At 30.0% G+C, this 14,582-nt stretch overlaps 2 protein-coding genes across 2 annotated transcripts; both read right to left on the reverse strand.

Annotated features, from left to right (window-relative positions):
• Window positions 1-1,077: 1,077 nt before the first annotated feature.
• LOC113399635 (uncharacterized) lies at window positions 1,078-8,698 on the reverse strand. Its single transcript, XM_064217209.1, has 12 exons — window positions 8,577-8,698; window positions 8,029-8,118; window positions 7,919-7,957; window positions 7,293-7,473; window positions 6,349-6,516; window positions 5,632-5,786; window positions 4,965-5,091; window positions 3,196-3,317; window positions 2,824-2,850; window positions 2,549-2,720; window positions 2,117-2,300; window positions 1,078-1,204 (listed from the first exon to the last, which is right to left on the reverse strand). The coding sequence occupies exons 1-12, from the start codon at window positions 8,643-8,645 to the stop codon at window positions 1,078-1,080; spliced, it is 1,461 nt and encodes a 486-aa protein (XP_064073279.1). The 5' UTR covers window positions 8,646-8,698.
• A 1,296-nt stretch (window positions 8,699-9,994) lies between these two features.
• Window positions 9,995-12,188, reverse strand: LOC135193667 (uncharacterized). Its single transcript, XM_064217210.1, has 2 exons — window positions 12,165-12,188; window positions 9,995-11,294 (listed from the first exon to the last, which is right to left on the reverse strand). Exons 1-2 carry the CDS (start codon window positions 12,186-12,188, stop codon window positions 10,083-10,085), a joined length of 1,236 nt encoding a protein of 411 aa, XP_064073280.1. The 3' UTR covers window positions 9,995-10,082.
• Between the last annotated feature and the right edge of the window lie 2,394 nt (window positions 12,189-14,582).

Raw genomic sequence — 14,582 nt, forward strand, 5'->3', positions numbered from 1 at the left:
CTACCTATTCTAAATACATTTGTGTCTTTTTTCACAAGAATTAAAGAATAAATGTAAACAATAACATTGAAACCTTAGATATCTCATTATTCAATTAATAATTAACTATCATCTATTTACTTACTGTTTCCTACAAAAAAAATTTATATAATTAACTTAATTCGTTTTAAATACAACTAATCATACTATGTCAATAAAAAATATATCTCAATAAAAATAACAAAAAGAACATAATTACCAGTATCTGTTAAAAAAAAATATATATTATGAAAAGCGTTTGATATTCATTAAAAATATAGCTTTAAATTAAAAAAAATACCTGATGTAGTTATTTGTGCGAATAGTTTGAAAATAACAATCACGATGGCATTGTGTTATGAGTGATTTTGTCTTCATATAGGCTTTTGTACCAGATTTAATTTTTTCGTCAATTATGTATGAATATTTGTTTTAGAGCAAAATGAACTCGAATTTTATAATTGAACATTAATAACATTAATTAGTAGCTAGTTACAGGCTGTATAACGCATACTCCCAGGTAGGGACAGTTACAAATTTATTGAGGTATTTGTACACATTTTGATGGTAGGGCAATATCTAAAATAAGTGTATTTTATTGATATCGATGTTCTAAGTTTGTCGTATTTAAATACGTTCACTTTACATTTATAAATATAAAAAGAAATGTAGCTGCGTTACCTTTTTCTGAAATTAAGATTTTTTGTACAATTAATGAGAACATATTTTACTCATAACGTTATTTGTTTTTATTACATTAATAAGATAAGGTATTATTATTATCAGCGTCTATGAAATATGTTACTAAGCAATGTGTGTAGAAAACAAGTATATGAACTTGAGTTTAAATACATAATCAATTTAATTCTTATTCCAATTCAATCTATTATTCTAATTTTATTTTATTGATTACCTTAAAAGTAGATTTTTGATCTTGAAAATTATTTTATTTACCTGGTGCTGTAAGATGAAAAGTAAAATCGATTTATATAACATCCAAATACTTATTCAATAAATATGTAAAAGAGAGCCTATCTATTTTTAATAAATATATTGATTTTACTTACACAAAACAGTCAAAAGTCGTACTTTTTCTTCATAGCCATCCCCATTGTACATAAGCGCAAAGTAATCGCCGAAACCTTGCGGCGTATTGCCTTCGACTTCAATTTCTAATATTAGTTGACTAAAAACAGTAGGAAAAAATATAATTAATAATTGGTACAATTTTTTTATTCCAAATATCAAAACTGTTTTCATACATACCGTTTTCCTTGTCTGTAAATATAATAAAAATTAATATATATTAATGAATTACATTCTTTATAAAAAGAAGTATTTGTTATATGTGTGACCTAGTAAGAGCCGAGATGGCCCAGTGGTTAGAACGCGTGCATCTTAACCGATGATTTCGGGTCCAACCCAGGCAGGCACCACTGAATTTACATGTGCTTAATTTGTTTATAATTCATATCGTGCTCGGCGGTGAAGGAAAACATCGTGAGGAAACCTACATGTGTCTAATTTCAACGAAATTCTGCCACATGTGTATTCCACCAACCCGCATTGGAGCAGCGTGGTGGAATATGCTCCATACCTTCTCCTCAACGGGAGAGGAGGCCTTAGCCCAGCAGTGGGAAATTTACAGGCTGATTATGTTTATTTATTATGTGACCTAGTGTGAGTTTGAGCAGTGATAGTTTTTTGGCCTATCAGTTTCTTAGATACAGATAAACATCAATATTTTGTATTCATGTTTTCAGATTGGAAAGTGACCTTGTATAATTATTATAGACTGTGACATGACTGTTTATATTCCGGTATATATACGGTGAAAATTTGAGTATGCTTGTGCAACAGGCACAAGAGTCACTGCGCATCCAGGGGTTAAGGTAATTATCGAGTAGATCATTTGATCGTCTGCCTTACTTGTAATTAAATAAAAAATAGTCTTTACTACATAGCAAGTGGTGACTTTTTATTAATATGATATATTAAGAGTTTTATTAACAATGGTATCACAGTTGACATAACGTAATCAACACTATGGTCACAAGATATCTAATATAAAATACGTTTTAGATTAATGTTAAATTACTTGTCAATGTAATGTCTTTTGCGATATTTAGCCGTATCCAACACATAGATGCTGCCATCATTCGCCCGCACCATAATAGAGCCGAACTGACATCGATTGCAACGCATCGGAATGGAAGTAGCATTGGCTCTCTGGCCCAGATGGACTTCCATAGATCGCGCTTGGATCGAAATCGAACTTTGAGCTGGAAGCAAAATTATAATTAGCTGCTAATTAATTCATTTTTCATGAGTTTTAAATGATCTATGATCGTTTGCGCGCGTAAACAGAAAGCAATTTATTTAGTAAAATAGTTACGAAGCGAGGTAATAAAATTCATTCTCAACATCTCATGATATTTGAGTTGCCTAATATATAAATAATGTTGCGTTTATACATGATTAATTAATTAAGTAAAAAAATTTTGTACAACAAAAAATACAATAAACTTACTTAAATAAAACGCTTTGAGATAAAGTGGTGCATCTTTCCCGTTCTTTTTAACAGCTTCAACTTCATAATTGCCGTAATATTCAATGGACCAGTCCGGAAAATGTAATGTTAATTTCACAAATCGTCCACATTTGCTAATCTTTGCGGTGTATAATGATTTATCTAGCGGAACCTAAAAATGTTCATTATTTATATGAAACAGTGTCATAAAATGTCCCTACAATACTGTAAATTTAAAGCGAATGAAACTGCGAATTGAGTATTGAGTAACTTACACGGGTCTGGGTTGAATGAGATTTTCTCTGCAAAATAAGATTATTAAATTCATGAATAATATTCAGGTAAAAAAAAAATTGAGAAATTTTATCTCGCTTGTTTTGTGAAAGCAAATATTTTAATTGTTTATACTAATTGATATCAAGATAACAAATAAAGATAAAAATTGAAAGTTCATCAACAAATATCAAATTACGTATTTCGAAAAAAAAAATACCCCATGTACATTTATAAAAATATTTTATGACAATTATAACGATTGATAAAAAAAAATTAAATTTTCAAACGACAATGTTTTATCAGAAACAAACAAACAAACAAACAATATCCATATACATATATACAACAGTAATAAACAATTAAGAACTTACTGTCGCTCCTTTTTTCGTGAAAACAACGTCATTAAATTTATACCCCTCGGGAATGACAACTTTTTTAGTACTACTTGTATAATTCTTAGACTTCTGTGATACAAACTCTTCGTTTCTGTCACCTATTTGACAAATGTAATTTAATAAAACAAAACTGTATATTAATCAGATGTCAAACCAAATTTAAATATTAAATCCTCCATTAATAATAACAATTAAAGGGTAATCATAATAATTAAATATATAAAGATTTTCCGGAATTTATTCTAAGCACACACAGGATTGTTTTATTACGAACCTCATAAATTCCTCTCTTTCTGGAAACTTTTGTAAAACCCTTACGATTCGAACCTTGATCGAATGATGAACCATTACCTTGATCTAATAGTAAAAAATATACTTACTTGGGATAGCTGATGAAATAAAAATAAAATTAAATAAAATAATCAATTTTAATATTATAAATATATTAATATAGGTGTTTGTGTTGTCCTTATAAACTTGTCCTAAATATAATTTAAAATATTATTTTGTCATTTTTAATGTAACTGTACGTGCAAATGAATTATGTGAGTTGGGTTTCCGTATTAATAGTAAAGCATTTTTTTTTTATACATTCATAAAACATTTAACCTTTTTTTTAACTACAAAGTTAAATTAATATTAATAATAATTAGAAAAACCTAGGCGAAAACAGAACTTATAATATATGTATTTTTATACTTACGTGGCACAAATTCTAGAAAACATAAAAATTCCGATATTAAATGTAGATTTAATTGTTTTCTTGTAAATTTTATTTATCGAATGTCATATTTATAAAAAGTGCTTATACCGAATTTCATACAATTATAAAAGATAATGTGCTAAAGTATATGGGGCTGATTTTTTATTTGCCAGTCAACTTTTAACACAAGAATTACTTTGAACTTATAATAATTTTAGTATAGGTACATTTTCTTTTCATTTAAGCGGCTATTAAAATATCGGTAATAAAATCATTAAATTAAGTTATTAATTAAGCGTATAATAATTACCATCGCCTGAAATTTTAAAGAATACTTTTTTTTTATTTCTGCAATTTTTTTATGGTCAACTAAGATTGAATTTATTTCATTATAAGTAATTCAAGGTATTTTTTCAAATTAAATGGAAAATGGAATAGCTCAAACTTTTTAAAAAAACTTACGTTCATATTCTAAAACAAAAAGTTATATTATTATTAGTTAGGTATTAGAATTGAAAAAAATAATAATGCCTTTTAATAACTCACCGTCATGATCTGAAATAAAAATTACAGTTGAATATTAGTTACATTCTTGCATTATGTTTTTATATTGAAGTACAATATATCATAAACTATATCATAATTTTAATAATATCATTACTCACCTTCAACTGTAATAATAAAACCGTACATACATTATTAAAATTCCATATAAAAGATACAAAAAAGTCTAAAATAAAGAAATACTTACCAAAGTTATCTGTAATAAATTTAAGTCAGATTTAGTTTAGAATTAATAATTAGATACTACTACTATACGAGATGAACTAATAGATAGAACTCCTGGATTTTAAACGAAGATAGTGAGTTCAAATCAGTACAGGCATAGCCTAGGCTCTTATTAAGCGGTGACTCACAATAACTTATATATGGACATACCAACGATTAAGGGCTGATTTTGATCTGCTTAAGCGATAAACTCCCAATTTGACTCTCTTAGATTTCCCCTATATATTTCGGCTCAACATACAAAAACACTTACGCCACAATTCACTCGCTAGCATCGCTTGATCTGGTGAAGGTAGACTGAAAATATATCCAATTTGGCAAGGATTCCAATGATCACAAACTTCTTTGTCTGGATCCAATTCCGTGACGAATTTATATGTCTATAAATAAAATCATACAATAAAGTATTTAATCATGATATATAATCATTTAAATTATATTTTTCGCAATCATCTGGAATAAATAATGCTATAAATATAATTTTAACACTACTATACTTACACTTACACTTTTTACCCTAAGAAGGTTGTTGTTTTATCCGACCCAGTTGGGACGCCTCCCATCTCCCTCTTTTTCGTATGTTAAATATGTAATCTACATCTTTGACACGTTCTCTAAATTAATTGACCAAATGGATTTCGATACATAACTTCGTCCGTTAAATTTGTCTATATTTTGATACATACGTGTTAAGTAAACCAAAAGCCGCAAAAAGTGGTTTTCTTTCGAAAATGACAAAAACCTATCGAGCGAGCTATCAAAGTGAAAATATCTATAAGAAAATTCTAAAACTACATAAACCTTGCATCTAAACAATAAAGCTTCGTGATATATTAAAGTAATATCATTTATCGGTCTCACGAATACTTTTTGTTTTAATTTATATATTTCGTTTGCATGTAAATTAAAAAATAACTTACTCTATCTGGATAGTAGCGATAATGAACAACGACATCATCAGTAGCTTCTAACGCACATCGACTGGTTGTATAATTAAGGGATGTTCTCTCAATAGGTGCACAACCAATCACAGTTGAACCGTTACGAGGCAAGTCCGGGCCTTCTATTTTATGACCTAAAAAAAAACTGACTGGCCTTAAAAGTGCTAAGATGTATGATTTTAATATGATGATTAAGATCTATGTTTTTTTTTTCATGCAATGATACAGTCATTTCGTACAAGTTGTTTAGTACCTAAACAGTGATTATATATATTCCATCCGTTATGTTTGCAACTGAAAATGCAGATAATTAAAATGGCAAATATTCTTTGTTAAAAAGTCAAGAAATCACGCTGCCCGTCCCAACTTCGTACGAAATGATTGAAATGAGAATATTATTAATTTTGTCACAAAAAAATCTTAATCACACTAGTTTTCAGTAGTTAAGTTTGACCGAGTCAAACACACGCAAAAATGTACATTAAAATCAGAGCAAATGCACATGAGCTCAGATAAAAAAGCAAGTGAAAAATTATATTATATATAAAGATTATAATATATAGTTGAAATGACTCGAATGAAACCTAGAACATAAGTAGAACATGTCTTTGAATGAGAGGGAATACCTTTTGGAATATAAACGAAGACATCTTAGTTTAACTAAACGAAAAATTGGTAAACGTAGAATATACTTACGATTACAGAAGAAATATTTATTCTCAGCCACATATAGTTCCTTATCCTCAGCACTAAGGCAGGAATCATACATAATCTGCGTCGGCTCGATTTCATCTTCGCACATTATTAAACCAGAACCATCAGGCTCTTTGGGCAACAGATTAGTTGGACATCGGTATAGCAATCCTATTACCAAGATTATTTATTTTTAAATATAAAACCATTCAATTTAATAATAACTAACTTGATATTTATTTTAAGATTAATACTAATATTATAACTGTACAATTAAATACTATAATTTTGGTGGAGGGCTTTGTAAAAGCTCGTTTCGGTAGTCACCACCCAATCATAACACATACTACCGCAATACTTATTATCGCTGTGTTCGGATTTGAAGGGTGTGTGAGCCAGTCTAACTACAAACACAAGGGATATTGAAGGGAAGTTGGTAACACCTTGAGTACATTTCAGTTCCCTAGATTGTTGGTGCGATGACGAATTGGTGGTTAATATTTCTAACGTTACCAATATCGATGACCGGTGATGGTGGTGACCACTTATATACACATATAAATTAGGATGATTGTGTGCGTAAAATCAGCCCATACCTCTCTTACAGTAAAAGTACAGGTTAAAATCAAGGCATGATTTTTAATGAAATAAAACTATGCACAATCGAAGTCAAGGAGCAAATCTTTTTTATAGCACATATTCCGAAGTGCAGCTTGCTCGTCTGAAATAACAAGTGAGGGCTAAATATATAGATAGATATAGATATAAATAAAGAATATATACAAACAACGTTTTGAAATTCTCATTAGCAATAAAAAGTAGTTTTTTTTTATAAACTCTGAAGAGATAAAATTTACCCTTAATATATACTATATAATGATATGTTTATATGTAATATAAAAGGTAATACCTATGTAGTATAAATACTGCGTGTTTAGTTAACTAACCTTTTCTTATAATGAGGGGAGGTTTACTCCTCATCTCTGCGATAGTTACACCCTTTTCTCCATTTTGTATAGCTGTCATAATTCTCTTATAGAGAGTTGTACGTCTTTCTTGTTCTGCTATTATATATGGCAAGAGCTCCTCCGATAACACATCTACTTTTTTCTTTGCTTCTGCATTCATCTGCCATTATAACTCAACTTATGTCCGTTTTGAGAAAAGCTGATCAATGTAACTAATACTTATACTGAATGCTCATTGGTCGATTATTGTATTGCCTTTATTGCGCCAATGGACATTCAGATTACAGTCAAATACTTTAATCTGATTTCGAAGCGGTTCAGAAAATGGAAGTATTTTCTTCTTATTGGTAGTTGCAATGACTTTATTAATTATGTATTTCTTTTTGTTGCGTATTAGAATTGTGTATCAAGATTATTTTACTAATTTTCAAGCACAGTATTAAAAAATATTTTAATTGGGGTAACAGCTTTTCACTCGCATCAAAATATAAGCATAAGAATAGTCCAGTAAACGAAAAAAATAGATTGTTTTATTTATTTATATTTACTCATACGGCTCAAACTATTGATGTAAATTATCTAAGAAGTTACGAGTAAGAACTTACTCTATCGGCATCCTTATTGAATTTGATTCCTGTCCCATCCTTTAAAAAAAGAATTTACGAATATATTACATATTTAGGCCAATTTCAGTTTGTAATCTAAAAATACTTACGACGGCTTGTCTTCTCACTATATTAGCCAAATATCTTCCTCGTCGTGTCGCTGGTAACAAAACACTACCAGGCTGTACTTCATCTCCCGTCTAAAATTACCAAAATTCATGACTAGACCAGCTCAATAATGATGTACTCTACTAATATATTTTTAATTTCGATTAAATAAGAATAAAATAATCAGTCATTTACAGAATATTTATGGACAAACAAATACAGTCTCTTAACCAATCAATCTTAATCTCAATGTACAGCTGTATTTGGGTATGAGGTATGAATGAGATTATTGAGTCAGTTTAATAAATAAATTTATGATTATATTTATAATAAACAACGTTATGATAAATCACAATAAATAATGCTTCTCAAACAAGTGTAATGAGATGATCACTTAACATTAGATAGCGTATTTTCTTAACACATCTATAGCAGTCATTATAAGTAGCTTTTGTGTCTAGTGTACCGTACCGAGTGTCAATAATATATTTATAAATGTAGGAATACACACTATTTCTATCTTTAAATATAAAATATATGTCTTACTAACAGGCTGATAACCGCAAGATGAAAAAGAAATAAAGAATAAAATTAAAACACAAATCAAATTCGCACTCATGCCGTATAGCGAAAATACTTTGGTTGAGTAAATCAACGTTTTTGATAAGGAACTACAAACGCTTAATCATTAAAGTAATTGAGCCGTTAAAAAATAGCATTCTAGTTTTACAACAATTTTATGAGAAAAAGGAGAGTAATAATAATTAGAACAACTATAAAACAATTCACTAATGGGTAAGTTTTATCCATACGACCTCAATAGAGATTTTATCCATACGACAACTGTTGATTAATAATGTCGAATAGATGTAGGTCCTTAGTCTACTGCCAATCTACAATATTTAGTTTTGTTGTTTTCCGGTTTAAAGGGTAAGCCGTATTTTAACTAGAGGCGAAAAGGATATAACTCCTTGGCTCTCATGGTTAGTGGCGCATTGGTGATGTAAGGGTTAACATTTCTTACAGCGCTAATGTCTATGTGCGGTGATGACTTACCATCAGTTAGCCCATAAGCCCATCCCCATATAAAAGTATAACGTATACAAATAATAACATCACAGGCGTAGCTAGGTTTGTAAGGGCCCCGGTGCGTAGAAAAAGAATCGGGCCCTCTTTAACTTATATTATAAAAAAATAAAAATTATAAATAGGAAAACAAAAATTCTTGTGAGCAGGGTCGAGGTTTTCTATATTCAGGAGGTCACGAGTTGGCTGACCCGCTCTTTTCAAAACTTAGATAAGGCCCCTGAGCTCCGGGGCCTGGTGCACTGCACCACCTGGCCCTACGATAACTACGCCACTGAATAACATATATTATTTGTGTATGAAAAAGTACACAAAAATCTGATAAAAAATACCTAATCTTAAAAATTTTAAGAAAAAAATATCTTTAATTATTCTACTCATTGATAAATTTGCTATTTACTTCCGTCAGGCATTTATCTTAAAAAGTACATTTTTAATTACTTCTATAATCAGTCATTAGTTGTTTATGTTAATTCACATAGTAAAAAATATTAATTATTAATCACGGAGTAAAAAATAACGACGTTTTTAAACTCGAAAATAAAGAGGAATTTGATGTTTATTATAAGTGAGCCAGTGTAACTACAGGAACAAGAGACATAACATCTTAGTACCTAAGGTTGGTTTGCTGAAATCAGGAATGATTAATATTTCTTGCAGTACTAATGTCTATTGGTAGTGGCGACCACTTACTATCTGGTGTCCCATTTTTCTGTCCGTCTACTTATGAATAACAAAAATAAAACTTTATTGGCCAGCGTATTTTAGAGAGTAATGTAGTATAATGGATGCCAATGCTGCTGGTGTACAAAAAAAAAGGTATTTTGTAATTTAATTTTTATTAAATATGTAGTAACAAACTAAAATTAAATGTATTAACAATCAGTCATTGGTGAATTATTTGGTTCTGCCAAACATGCTGGAGATACGTCACTTTTCCCGATTTACGACTAGGAATCTCTACTGGAACTTATTTCTTAGTTTGTACAGGGGAAAATTTTTGTATATAATATGGTCTATACACGTTTCCATATACGTTTTTGGTAAAAGGTACCTTAATTTGTTGTTCCACTTCCACAGGTACAGGCATATTTTCTGTTTTTAAAATTGGTACAGGAATATGTTTTATAATCTCTAAGGGTACTGGATAAGGATGTGGAATTTTAACCTCAAATGGTTCAGGTACAGGAATTAAAACAGGCGTTGGAACTTGAACCTTTACGTGTTTAACCGGTATTGGCACTGGACGATGTTTTGTAACTCTAATTTCTTGATGAATGAGAATGGGGGGAGAATTTGCGATAGCTTCTGCCTTCAAAAGAGCACTTTCCTTTTCTAATTCTTGTCGATGATTGCTTCTCAAGATTTTTTCAATTTCTATTGCGTTTTTCTGATCGTTGTATCGCGGAGCATATTGCAACTGTAACAAGGGTTTCTCTGTTTGAAGTGACAGTGATGGAGATTTCACATTTTCAGAAGATATTGCTGACAAAGTCTTTAATTGGTTACGATTTTGTTCCAAAATATGATTCCACTGCTGTTTCAGTTGTTCATGTAATAAAATTTCTTCCTGTTTTTTTTCTGAAACTGATCCATATCCTCCAATCCATGCATTTCTTTCCACTTCCGAATCTCTTTCATTTTGTACGCTCCATAGTTCTCTTTGTTTGTCTTCACCAAGCTGAGAAAACAAGTATAGTGGTTTAGCTTGTTGGTCGATTCCACCTTGTTTCCAAATTTCTATCAAATCTGAATATTTCTGCTGATTTTCAGTAGGTATCTCTCCTTTTTTATAAGAAGGACCATGTGAGACCAATTCTAAATGATCATATGGCGTTTTTTTCGACTGAGATATTTTAGCTGATTTTATGTTTTCAAATTGCTGACGAATAAATTCTTCATGTTCTTGGGAAGTTAGACGTTGATCATTTTGTTCCTGTGTCTCTGTAGATTGAGAAATGGTTTGAGAACTTACAAGTCCCTTTCCATCTTGCAGTGCTTTGATTTGACTCGGTGTAAGATACAAAATTATCTCTTTTGTTACATAGCGTTTTTGTGGCTTTTGCGTTGATGCTGGCGGTGAGGTTGAAGTAGATAATGAATCTTTGATTGCTTGTGGACCAGGATCTAATTGTTTCGCTTGTATTTCTGTCAATGCGAACAACAGTGCAAGAAATATTGCCTGAAAAGATAAACAAAATCATGATAAAATAGAATAAATTATTTTGGTCATATATACAAATATATATAATAGTTAGGCCTCTCTGTAACAAATGGACTGGCTAAGGGACCACCGATGGTCAGTGTACAACAACGCCCATAGACAGTGGATCCGCAAAATTTTAAGCCTTTCTTACATCTACAATGCACCACAAACGTTAAGAAATAAGAAGTTATATCTCTTGTGCCTGTAATTACACTGGCTCACTTACCCTTCAAACTAAGACTGTTTAGTATTGTTTAGCGGTATAAAAAGTGAAGTGGTGGTACCTACCCAGGCGGGCTAAACCGTTTTCGTACGTTAATATGTTATATTTAAAAATATTAGAACACTTACACGAAAATCCATTATTATAATATGTATAGATCAGTCTTCAACAAGCGCAGACGATCTTCTAATGATTATCAAAGAAAAAATTCAATTTTATATCGAAATCGCATCTATATTATATGGAACTAATTTTAAGATATTATGAATTAACTGAGGCCGTATAATATGCAAATGAATGTCTTGACTCAAAATTTCATATTAAAATATACAAATTTTGAGTCTCGTAATACACGGAAGAAAAACCTTTATTTTATAACAGCATGTTTAGCAAATCAGTTTCTTATTAATCTACATAAAATTACTATGCTTCTCCTGTATTATATACTTAATAGAAAAAGTATTTGTATGTCTTGTATTTGTTCGTATTATTAGCTCAGTCTAGTTAGAATTTCAAATTGCATTAGGTACCATATATATTGCAACAATCACCATATAAATTGTATCAGTCTAAGGGTCATTCGGTTATTTAGTCGGGAATCTAAATTAAAAATGGCGACCAACCGCGACCCCGACTTTCGCCGCCATCTTGGTTGTAAACGTTTTTCGTTAATAACTTAGCCATTTCTCAATTTTCGAGAAAATGACTAAAGTTGCTCATTATTCGATCCATTATAGATTCTACATTTAATTCACTGCTAAAATTTTTCGATCTCTATTTTTCGTATTAAATGATTTTACTTTTGTCTATCGTTCATCCAATTGAGTTCAACATTTTTTTTGTTATGCGTTCTCACATAATGTATATGCAAACTTTTTTTATTATATTTTTTTGCATTAATAAATGGACATAGTTTATTTATTTTTTCAACAAATTGTTACTTTTCTTTGAAACTAGTAGTTCGTAGTGACTTCCTTAGCACGATATTGACAAACTATGAACCATCAACATCACAACCAACCAATGTACAACAGCAAAGTATCATCGTATCACTAATAAGCGCCTCGTTTGCTGGCGGTCATTTAGTAAATAGGTAACAGTTGGAAAATGATCCATTTTTAATTATGCATTCAAATATAAAAATACATAATGCTTGATATTTTTTTTGTTAACAATGACATGTTAGGTAAGAGACATGCTATTGATCTATTAAAAGCTCTTGTTTTTGTTATATAAATCAAACTAGGTGCCCGAGCCGGCTTCGCATGGGTAGAGTAAGTTTGAGTTTATCACGTACAGAAAGGTAGACAAATACGCGACTCTTCTCCTTTTTTGTAATATTAAATTAAGTTATATATGTTTTTAAGGTTAGCAAGAACATTTTTTTAAATATGCGTTCTAAAACTTAAACGAAAAGAAAAATTATATTTTAAACACTTAAAAAAATTATGAAGATTTAAGAGATATTTTTATAGTGACAATATAATATATGTTATATAATATTGTGATTTTTGTTTAAATAATATGCATAATATAAATGGATTTCTCTTTAAAATCTGAATAGCATTAGAGTTTCTGTGGGTTAGACATTTCTGCATAACACTGTCAAATTTTATTGAAGACGATTAAATAGTCACCATCATTATAATACATGGTTATTGCCTGGAACTTTAGATATATTTTATTTACACAATAATATTATTAGAATATTAATTTACACAATAATAGTATAAAACTTCAGCTTATTTTTGCATAAAAATAATAATAGTATAAAGCTTAGACTTTTTTTTACGTAATCGGTACGGAATATTTCCAATGTCGTCTAATCAAACGGTGGAGGTCGAGATGGTGTGCTAAACGGATAAGTGACACTTTCCAACGCAAATACAGGGCACAAGGGATGTGAGTAAATTTCTGAGCGGCATGTTTGCTACAACACTATCATCCAATCGAACAAGCTCATCGACGTATATATATATGTATATCTGCCTCTTAAACCTCGAGAACGTACAAAATACTATTCTTAAAATTATACTTAGAATACCTTGCCATCTGCCTGTATTCCTTAACATATTTGTGTAAACAACACGCGTGTACTATTAAAAAAAGTTATCCAAATGTAATAGAAAAAAAAATAAGAATACCAATAATAAAAAGTAGCCATAAATATTATCTATACTTACTTACAATATCTAGATAAGTATATCATGCATTAGGTTTAAAGTTTTCATTAGTAGTGATTTGGGGCAATAAAAGGTATTTATTCCTTAAAATTGAAATCAAACTAAGCTCTCGACTACTTACAAAAACAATATTTTATGAAATATGCATAGACTCTATTTTGACTGGTTCCTCATACAACTATCATCTGAATAAAATTAAATAAAAGCAGTATTCCAAATGAAGACAAAAGAAAGAGAGTCATCAAAGGTTTTGCATATTAGGTAAAAGTACTAGCAGGTAAATCCTCTTTGAGTTTACTCAACCAGAAGCCGATATGAGATTCGAACTTAGAACTTCCAGCTACTAAACCAACGATATTATAATAAGAACCAAAAGTATACAAAAGTTGACTATATGGTGGAAAATACCTTATAAGTTCCTTTCTTCTATCTAGTATTCAACGACTCTTTTTTATATAACAAAATATATAAGCCTGTCAATAGAATTCATTTGATTTAATGATAATATCATATTATATTAGCGATTAATAAATCTGAGAGAGACCACCATTAATATTGTGAAAATTTTACTATTATGTAGGAGGATAATATGGAAAATAAGCACATTTATTGTATTTATTATATAGGTTTATGTTAATCTGATGTTACATAATTATGATATCTATACAATTACATAATATTTAAGTGTTTGTATGTTATATGAAAATAACTCAGTTTTTTAAATTTCTAGGCAAATTCCTTAAAGTTTTAGGATGTTCCAATATTAAAAGTGTAATAGAAGTTTAACACAAGTAAAACGGGAAGCTCAGCTAGTTGTAAGATTTAAATAAAAGAAAGAGTTAAAAGTATACAATTTAT

This window comes from Vanessa tameamea, chromosome 15 (genome assembly GCF_037043105.1).
Source record: "Vanessa tameamea isolate UH-Manoa-2023 chromosome 15, ilVanTame1 primary haplotype, whole genome shotgun sequence".
NCBI classification, from domain to species: Eukaryota; Metazoa; Arthropoda; class Insecta; order Lepidoptera; family Nymphalidae; genus Vanessa; species Vanessa tameamea.

Coding starts and splice junctions, on each gene's coding strand:
- LOC135193667 (XM_064217210.1), bottom strand. CDS start 12,188: ATGGCGGCGAAAGTCGGGGTCGCG. Junction 11,295..12,164: donor CGGCGAAAGTCGGGGTCGCG/GTTGGTCGCCAT, acceptor TTATCTTTTCAG/GCAATATTTCTTGCACTGTT.
- LOC113399635 (XM_064217209.1), bottom strand. CDS start 8,645: ATGAGTGCGAATTTGATTTGTGTTTTAATTTTATTCTTTATTTCTTTT. Junction 2,851..3,195: donor TCACGAAAAAAGGAGCGACA/GTAAGTTCTTAA, acceptor CTTATTTTGCAG/AGAAAATCTCATTCAACCCA. Junction 2,721..2,823: donor CTCATTCAACCCAGACCCGT/GTAAGTTACTCA, acceptor GAACATTTTTAG/GTTCCGCTAGATAAATCATT.